We start from the raw sequence: 10,313 nt of genomic DNA, 5'->3' as shown, positions 1-10,313 counted from the left end.
AGCAGGATGTACAGGAGAGTTTGGCATTTACTAGGAGGAAGATGGTAATCCTTAAGCATCTAATGAAGAATTCAGTCATCTTGCCAAAAATGTAAATGTCTAATATAAGGTCTAAATTCACACTTAGGCATCTACAGAACACTAGACTGGCCGTCTAGTTCTAGTCTACCTAGAATTCATAGTGTGTGCTAGACAGGAAAAGATTGAACTATGTGGCTCAGAGGAGAAAAAAACCACAAACAGAACAAACTCTAACATTTGTGATGGAGGTTTAACAGTCTATTAGTGTCTGCAAAACTGATGACAGCTTAATATTAAAATGAAGAGGAAAAGGCCTACTACTCTGTGACACTTATATTTCAGCAAAACAGGAGGGTATGTTAACTCCTCAATTCAAAGTTTCAAAGAAAGCAAAGTCAAAGTTGCTTCATACCATATAAAATCTCTGCAGTGCGAACAATATGTTGGTTGTCTAAGATAGGTGGCCATGAACTTGTGTCCATTAACCTGATGTACTCTGCGTCGCACAGCACCCTGTCGCTTTCTGGGGCGCATACGTTCCCGGAACACACGTTCTTCATTGTCTTTGGGTGCTGAAACAGAGGAGAAAACAATAAGCACTGGCTGTGTCAGACACAAATGCGGGAAAACTCAAATGCAGTACATAAGGAAATATTCTCCAAAAATGAAAACAATTCTCTCTAGCTAGCAATGCAAGATAACTTCCCTAAGTTGTGGGTAACTTTTTTTTTTCTTTTTTAGCATCAATTACCAAAGGGCAAGGGTTTTAATTGCCTAGTACAGGAAATTCTATTTGTTCTAAACCTTTATCTGTAAATTCATGCTAAACTGGGAGTAAGTTTTTTGCACTTTAGCACTAGCAAGCACACTGACAACCTCTTGAACGGTAAAAACACAGTTAGGTTCTCCAATCAGGTCGGACTCTCATCTCATATGATCTTCAAAAAAAAAAAAATCCATCAACAAATTCCAACATCCCCTGATCCCCACACACTCAGAAAGTGCTGACGCAAGTGCAAGAAAGTGAAGTACAAATACACATTATCAGGTAGAACAAAAATGCCATCCAGAACTGATTACTTAGTAGAATTCCTGATTGAGATCTGAGCTTCAGGCTCTAATAATCCACTTTGATACTAATACACTTTCAGCAAACCATTCAGTGGAATGAAGTTGTTCCACTTAACCAATTCCTGTTCAATTGGCTATGAGGTAAAGGAAGTATAAAAATCAAGTTGATATATCTCAGAATGAAAAACCTTTGGAAAAAGTCTTCCAGAGTGCATTGGGCCTCTCTTCCCAAGGCTTTATTTTGAAAAGTATCACTAATACCTCCATAGTGTTTAGTATGTATTAAGCAAAAGCTAAAGATGAATTAGCAATGAAGAACAGTACACAGTTGCTAACGAAAGACAGATTTTAACAAGCACTCCTTGAGCTACTCATATCTCTGCAAGACAGAATGTTAGATCTGGAGGGGCCAACGTTCAGTCATCCATTGCCAACTGAATCTATGCACTCACTACTTCAGTGCATATAACACTTTGAAATGTATTTAACGCTTGCCATTCTCTGAATTTCAGCTACTCTGAATCATTACGATGGCCTAACGATGCCAACTTTGGTATGTTGCAAGCTTTTCTGTGTATGCATGAGTTCTCCAAGAAACAGTACAGTATTTAATAGTAACACAAAGAAAACCGAAAGTCCAAGAACAGCTCAAATCTATAATAGACTCAAATTCCTTTACAAACACTGAAATAAACCATATTTTTGAGACTTGTAAAAATAAAAGGTATTGATTCAGGAATTCCGAGAAAATGGTCTTAAACTAAGCCAATGAATGGATATCCTATGAAAATGCAGAGCACAGATCCAGGAATCGAGATCAATTTCTTTCACTGCACAGCAAGGGCTAAAACCCATGACACTACCAAATTTATTTATGTACTAAAAAGCATAAGCTCCTTACACATTAACATCTTACAAAACCTTCATACTCAGAGTAGGTTTTCACCCTAAGAAGACACATCTGTGTGATGGCCAGAATGGCATTACTTTTCTATTCTAAGTGAGCTCTCAGTAAATAAACCTTGACTTAAACACAAAGCTACTCCTTTTATTTATGCCAAAGAGTAATGAAAAAACAATAGCTCTAGATCCCCCTTCAAAAGAGAGATAAGAAGTACCAAATAGTTATCAATTATGTTTATTTTTATGCATTAAGTGTAACTCTGATGTCTAATAAATACCACAGCCCCTCAAAAGAAAAACTGTCTTCTACAAAGAATACATACAAGTAGGTGGACGGAAATCCTACCAAAGACTCCTATTTCCAGCTTCTGAATGATTTATTGACTTTACAAAGCTGCTGGAAAGCTTTTAAACATTGCTATTATTATAGGAAATAATTCTATATTAACACAGAACTGTTTTTTTGGTTATCATCCAGATTGCAGAATTTGGTAAAGTATGCAGCCAGGATGTGAGAAAGTTATAATCCCACTCTTCTGGAAAGGGTTCCCAAAAAGTTATCTGCTTATATGAAATGAACAAGATGTTCTGACAATGCACAGTTCACTCTTGATATGATAATCAGTCTACAATACCACTCGAGTCCTTTTTTTGTCTTAACTGTAATTCTTCACAGATAAACCACCTGCAGATGGAAGTCCTCTTCTTATTTTGGCTAGCTAAACACGATATCATGACACTATTTTTTTTTTGCCAACAAAATCTTTAAACTAATTTTACTGTATTACTTTCAGTTCTATATATAATACTTTAATGAAATTCCATTTTTCACTTACAACACTTATAGTCAAAATAAAACAACAAAACAGTGTCTTTTTCAGAAATGCACTGACTTAAAACAAGATACAAGCAATACACCAGTCCTGAAATTGTCAGATTAAATGGCAGGCCATACAGTATCAATATAATTTCCACACAAACAGCACTGCTGTGTGTGAGAAGGATGCTTAGTCAGGAAAATGTAGTTTTCCTGGTCTGCTTCAGATGACGTTGGAGGTCTGTTACCCAGTTTCCCCTAAACTGTCTCCCCTGTCAGTCTGCTGTTCCACGTTTCTCACTAAAGACTACCGCTTGGCCAAATCCCTGCACCGCATCCTGCCTTAGTGTCAGCCTGCACAGATGAATGTCATGTACAAGAGCAGGGACTGCCCAGCAATGACTCTGCCTCCAGATCACCTCACGTCACAGCCCACAGAGTCCCCAGCTCATCAGCGAGCAGCAGCACTTGTTTTGAGGGGCTGCAGTAGCATCTGGCATTACCAGTGCATGGCTGGACACTGGATGCCTGGACATCAGCCTTTCGTCCAAGCAGACCAATTCACAAGAAGAATTAGTTCACCCATGAGATTCAAGCTCAGTTTCCATTAAATTCAGGTAGCTTGTTCACTGCTACCCAACAAAAACACATCAGCAACGCTTTGCCACAGTTCTCAAGTAAAACACTGCTGTGTCTCGCAGGATTCACACCGTGGATGTGGCCCATGGGCACCAAACCAGGCAGTCACTGGCCCAGGTGACTCAGGTACAGATGATCACATCTGTGCTGGCTCATACCCAGGGTTGTGAACCACTAATTTGTGGTGGCACTAACAATAGTCTTGTGTTTAAATTTAAATCCACTTCTCCTGTACTGAATAGCCACAGTAGAGAGATTCATTTAACTGTCTGAAGGCATCTCCTTAGAAAAGGAGCTACTCTGCTCTCCCCAAACTTCTCTCATTGTTTGCAAGTGGGAAAGCAGAAATCACAAATCACTAAATGAAATCAGAAAACAGGGAATACTTGGGAAAATCCCCAACACTTGTGTGATACAGCCAACTAGTGTTTTCAAGACATACTTCAGAAAAAATATTAGCATCGCAAACAAAACTGGCCTTTAAATGTATTTTAAAAAAACAGAAGTCTTACAGTGGTATACAATAGACCCTAGAAAATACCACTAGGACACTACATACTGCTCAATTGTGGCATTTCTATTCTAAGCAAAAGAGTTCAAATTAAAATTAAATGGATTTGCTGCATTCAGTCTATAAGCAAGTTCCAATATAAACAACAATTTCTTCTTACAGTATTTCTACTAAATAGTCACAAAGGGTTATCGTTTCCTCAGTAAAAGCTGTTTCTTTACATAAAGTACATTCTGTTCCCTATTTTGATTTTGAGTCCATCAGCCATTTATATTATTCAGCTTATCTTTTTTAAATGCATTTATTTAACTTTCATTTTCAAAAGAAGGAGTAAGAAAGGCTCATGATAATTTCCAAGCACTCATGGAGAATACTGTCAATGCAGCACACTGAGTTTCAGCTTTATATGATGGTACTTGAGAACTGGCCAATTTAGAACTATTTTCATCTCAAAACTATACCCAGTAATGCCACTACTTCTTTTCATTGCAGCCAAGAGTAACTCTTGAGTTATTTGGAAAACAAAAACATATAATTGCTTTTACAGACTTGTTCATACATACAAACACATTGCCTACAATTTCAAAGACTGAAAAGACTTATTAACACCAAGCTCTTGGAGAAGTGTTATAAAAGGCAGAAGAATCTGGAATGCAAACCTGCCTAAATTCATAAATACTTGCAAAAAGGATGTTTAAATGAACTGCCTGGAACGACATTTAACACTGTTAACTGTGTAGTATCTATTAAGTATGTGTTATAAGTCATAATTTAAAAGATAAGAAAGTAACACAGAATACTCTCTGACCTTCAAAGCAGGAAGATTGAAAGCAAAAGACCCTGTACAGCAAATAATAAAGGCTGGACATGTCAGGTCTCATTTCATACTAAAATGGTTTCAGCAGAAATGAGAAGGGTTCAGTGTGGAGCACTAACTGCAAGAGACAGAATTATCCCGTGTAGCAAAATGTGCTCTTTCCGTTCCTTATCCTCTATGTTGCGAGTACTTACAGAACTCAGACAACCTAAAAAAAGGAAAAAATATTGCAGAAAAAGAGGGAGAGAGATTACATGCACAGAGAGGCTTTTCAGCATTTGCTGCTTCTTGGAATGCTGATTTCTAAAAGGGAACATGCTGGACACTTCTCTCATCTGGAGGGGATTGGCATCCAACAGAGACAGGGTTTGGGGAGGAAAAAGAAGAAAATCAGATGTTTTACATAAACAGCTACTGCCCCATCAAAGCCAACCAGTAATTACAGCAGAGGCTGAGTGAACAGTGAATGCAAAGGAACAATGATCATATACTGATGTTTTAGTGCTGAAGATTAAAATTAAGAGCTTTTGTATTTTGTATATAAACACGACCACTTTAACCAGTATGTGCACAATCAAATAAAGCTTCAGTTTTAGCACTATATAAAATCTAAATGGAGGAAGGATATTGAGGCAGGAAAGGTAATTTGCCTTAAGTTATGTCAGAAAGTGAGAAGGGGCAGGAACAACGTTCAGGAGTCCTCAGGTTTCAGGATGGACTGCAGCCAGATCATTATGCATCAAAATTAGGTCTCAAAGGATTATTCCCAAACTCTATTTTGGGGCTCTGCAGTAGAAGTATATCTACTGTCATCAAGATTTCTCCAGGCAAAAACTGTTACAGGATTTTGCCTTCAAGGCTTTAATCTTCTTTAAAGGGAGGAAAAAAAAAAAGCTAGAAAAAAATCCCCATATATTTGCATTTCTAGTTCTCCTTGCTTTTAAAAGCCTTGTTTTAAAAACCCATGAAATAAACTAATTCTGTAACTTTAAGATAAAAAATAGCAAGGTCAATGCTACAACCTAATTTCATAAAGCTGTCATTGATGAACACAGAAATTAACTGGATAGTTTACCACAGTCATAGAAAGAGCATGCAATTACTCTAAGTTGTATATTTCCAGTCCCTTTCTTTAACAAGGAATAAACATAGAGGTTGTGTTTAATATATCTCAAATCTGCTTTCTTTAGGAAAGGTGACAGGAAATTTCTTGCTTAATAGGAGAAGAATCAGATCCTTAGATAATGTTATATTGTTAAAGAAAACAAAGACGATAAGTATTAACTAAAAATGCTGACAGAATGGGTTTGTTTTAGAAAAGACGGGTGTCTTGACAAGTCACGTCTGTTAACATGAGCTGTTTACTGAATGCATGGAAGAATAAACTGTATTTTAAAGTATATCAAGCCTAAATATGGTGGGTGACTTCGTAGCATGGACTCAGGCTCAAATTTATTTGCTTTCAAACATATGCTTATCTTTAAACACTTGAATTCTTGTCCAAAAGAGAGATTTTGCCTATATATATTTAAAAACTTCCTTTGACATGCAAAGAAAGAAAAGTGATTTGTCCTGTGACATGCACACGTTTTTGTTCAGGGCTTGTTTTACTTTCTTTTTTAAAAAAACAAACCAACCAACCAAAAAAATCCCAACAACATAACAAACTCAAACTGTAAAGCTCTACAAATTATTATTTACAGATGGCTCAAATCTTCTCTATGTACTTATTTATTATCATAAAGATATTCATTGATACACTCAAAGCTGGAGGGACAACTCCTCACATCCTTTCAAATGGAAATTACTTTCACATTTGATCCATTTGATAAAGGAGACCATAAAGTCCAGAAGTACTAAAGAATCTCATAGATATTGAAGGTGTGATTGTAATTGCAGCACATGGAGAAGTCTGATTTCGTTTTCACAAATGTCCCAACCTTGCCGGCTGGCAATAATTTGGACCAAGCGTTCAAAACCAGGAGCAGGAAGCCTGGTTGCTGAAGGGATGCTGCTGCCACAGCTGAGGGCCATCCACTCTGATGCAGCAGAGGCTGGGGGTGAGCAAGGATTAATTCCTAAAGGTGCTCAAGCAAAATTCTCCTTCAAATGACTTTGAGACTCTCCTTATGAAAGCCTTCGAGATGAGCCCTCACATGTTCATGCTCTCCATACACACAGTGCCTGCAGAATTAGTGACAACTTACACAAGCTTAAGGTATTAACAACATGGAATTACACACGGTCTTCAGATGATCATACAGCATATTTTAATATATCTTGTATTTAATGAACAGATTTCTCTTTTATAGGAACTGTTGACTCCAGAAGACAAAAACCTCTAAGTACAATTTTTGCATTACATTCCATTTGGCAAAAGAAGTTGTATTGCTAGAAATACAGCAGGGAAGTTATTGCTGTACAGCAGGTTTTCTGAGAAGTCTGTTTCACATCTCAAGGCTTTTTAAAATAAAATTTCAACTTCCAAGACTTTTTCGACAATACAGAATTCAGAGCTTTTTCAGTTGGAAAGGAGACAATGTCACAGACAACAGGAAAAAATAAAAAAAATCAGTGGTAACTAAGGTTATTTTGGCCTTCCAGTGTTATCTTTCAGGATGAACAAACAGCTTCACTCTAAACACAGTGTCAACTCTTACGTCAATAAATCTGCAACTGAAATTAGAGAGATGGAAATGCATTCTACATATGGTAAATACTAAAGCTATTATTCAGGAGAAAAATCTTAATGCCACAGAAAGGAATGAGTCTACTCATGTAATAACCAGTAATGTAAAATAAGAATCTGTAAAATGTAGAACAGTTTGTGCTATACCTTCACATGATAAACTTACAGGAAGAAAATTTATTTAGTTTGTGGCAGTGACATTCAGCTCATGTTGATACAGTGTTGGTAATGAGTAGCATTAGTAGCCTGGTGTTAGTATCGATACTGTTAAGTCCTGACAGGCTAAAAAGGTGCAATATCTCTTACTAAATCAACTACTTATTAAAGCTAAAAATACAATGCATTATATTTTGAATGAAGAAACTACATATATAATGCATTATGTTTTTATTATAAGATTATTATAACTATGATGAGACCAAAACCCATCCCTGGGACTAGATTTCCCTATCCTTATTGCTGCAAGTCTGCAAACATGTCCATGTGATTGCAATGTGCTCCTCAGAACACGCCCAGCCACTTGTGGTGCTGGTGGTGGTCAATACTCCGGTGACACACATTCATATTGACTGTCATTTGGCTGTCTTCAAGGAAAGAAGGAAGACGTGACAAAACATCACAGTTAAGGTTGCTGCGGAAGATGAAATTTCAAAGGGTTGTACACAAATACATTTATTTTAACAGAGCTCTGGGCTATGGAAGTATCCACAGGGTCAACTGACCTCTCTGCAGAGTCAACACCTGAGCTGCTGGCTTTTGTCCACTCCTGGAAAGAAAATGGTGTTGTGATGCTAAGAAGGAAAACAAGCATTGTGAAAATTTCAGGACAAAGCCCTTTTCCCAGAGGTAACTGTTAAACCAAACAGATCCCAAATGACAGTATTTTAAGCATGTGTTTGTGACAGAGCAGAGAAGTTCAGCAGTCTTTTTATAATAGTTGCAAAAGCTACACAGAGCATGATGAAACAGAACATTGTATGACTAGGGTTTCTGGTCTTTCAGTAAAGAGTAGTTTCTTAAATATTTTTTCAATCCCAGCTTCGTTCCTTTGCCACAGAATAACAGAAGCAGAAGTGGCAGGCACCTAGGAGATGCCCAAGCCCAGCCTCCTGCAGCGGGGAAGGGTCTCATGTACTTCAGGCATCCCAGCTTCCATTTTCCTGGTGGTTCTTGAAAATCTCCAGTGAGGGAAATTCCACAACACACTCGTGTATTTTGTTTCTTCTCTGGCAGGCAGGCTGTTTTGCTAATAGCCAAACTAAACCCTTTTGTAAATTATGCTGCATGACTGAATGGCAATCTGAAAAAGCAAGTCTTTGCTAGCACAGAAACTACCAAAGTATCTGTAGTGAGGCAACTGTTATCCCTTTGTACACCATGCAAAATAACAGGGACTGGGGATGGCCAGAGACACCGCAACATGTCACCAAAAAGAGGACTGTAGAAATTCTGCATACTTCTCAGGCCACAGCAGGACAGAAGCTGCTTTGAACTAACCAGGTCCCCATGGATACACCAGTCACATGTCAGCTGCAGAAAAGCCGTGATACCTGAAGGTAAAAAGGGGAATTAAAACCACTTCCTGCCTTTAAGTGATTAAATCTCACAGTCACTCCGTTGATCCTATTTCCAGATCCCCCTCCTGATAGTGACTTGTTTCCACTTGACCTTAGAAAAACATGTAAAAAAGCTCACGTGCTAAAATCTCCAATCTCTTTCAAAACATAGTTTTATAATGGTTATACCCCAACCGAAGCTCAAGCCAGTGATATGCTTTACACATATTCAGGCTGCACAGTGGAAGGGAAACCTTGCCTTCAATTGGGAAAGATGCCATTCTGAGATGCCACCATTGCAGACATGAGAAATACACAAACTTCAGTAAGTTTACTCTGGAGAAGTGATCCTTTTTGCTTTTTAATTTTTTTTCTTTATTTGCTTCTCAGTAAAGTACCTCTTGCTTGCATCCTCCACGAGGCAGAGCGAGTGCCCTGCACAACTGTCTGTGATTCGAAAGGCTGTGCTCCCAGGCAGTCCCACCGTGGCAACCTGAAGCTGGGTCTGCATCATGGAAATCCTGAGTGCCACCCCATAGACGGCAGCCAGGCAGCCTGACAGGAAGATGAAGCTTTCTAATAGAATCAGAAGCACTTTTAATCAGGTTTCTCCTTTTGTTTCACCACTTACATCTTTTATAAATTGGTTCTGCATGCTGAAAGCACATGATATACCTTTACTCTGCAGCGCAGTCTGCAGGGTACTCAACAGGTAAAAGAGTGGGTCCTGATTTGAACTGCATAGATAATTTTTTCCTTTTTCATATAGATGGTGTAGGAGTCTATAGGTAATCAACTTCTGGACTCTTCATTTCTCAAAACTCTACCGTTGAACTGAATAAAACAAAGTGAAAGATGCTAGTGTAACTCATCACCTTAGAAAAGACTGTTCTTCAAGGCAGCTGCCACCAATAAATAACATCTGCCACTACTTTTCCCTTTTTAGCCTAATACATAACCCACAACACACTTCCATGGGTGTTCCACCATGTCACTACTCTTTCTGGTTTACATCTTTTACAAAGGGTTGTATTATGGCAATTCTGTTACCTTCTACCAACATCCTCATCTCGCCTGTTTCCAAAGTGGGCAATTCTGGCAAACATTTGTTAGAGAGAAAAGTCAGCAGCAAAAGAATTCATTCCCTCTTTGTACCGTCTTTCCTGCAAACGTAGGAGGAGTTGTTCTTATTCTGATACCCCCCATATGCACACGACAAAAGCTTAATCAGGAACGTCTCTGACTCACAAGCAGCACTATTAAAGCAACTCTCCCATCTGTGTCTTTCC

General features: G+C 38.2%; 1 protein-coding gene across 1 annotated transcript in view; it reads right to left on the bottom strand.

Annotated features, from left to right (window-relative positions):
- The window catches only part of LOC104545095 (protein kinase C epsilon type-like), a gene marked incomplete at its 3' end in the record, with an annotated part of 20,776 nt that extends 10,683 nt beyond the window's left edge, over positions 1-10,093 (bottom strand). Inside the window, exons 1-2 of the mRNA XM_010190140.1 lie at positions 10,075-10,093; positions 434-593 (exon numbers count right to left, since the gene is read on the bottom strand). Coding sequence (XP_010188442.1) covers positions 434-593; positions 10,075-10,093 — 179 coding nt within the window. The remainder of the gene's footprint in view (positions 1-433; positions 594-10,074) is intronic.
- Positions 10,094-10,313: the final 220 nt, after the last annotated feature.

Source organism: Mesitornis unicolor, unplaced genomic scaffold (assembly GCF_000695765.1).
Source record: "Mesitornis unicolor isolate BGI_N332 unplaced genomic scaffold, ASM69576v1 scaffold26218, whole genome shotgun sequence".
Classification (NCBI taxonomy): Eukaryota; Metazoa; Chordata; class Aves; order Mesitornithiformes; family Mesitornithidae; genus Mesitornis; species Mesitornis unicolor.
The sequence above is the reverse complement of the archived record's forward strand: the minus strand, read 5'-3'. Positions and strand labels throughout refer to the sequence as shown.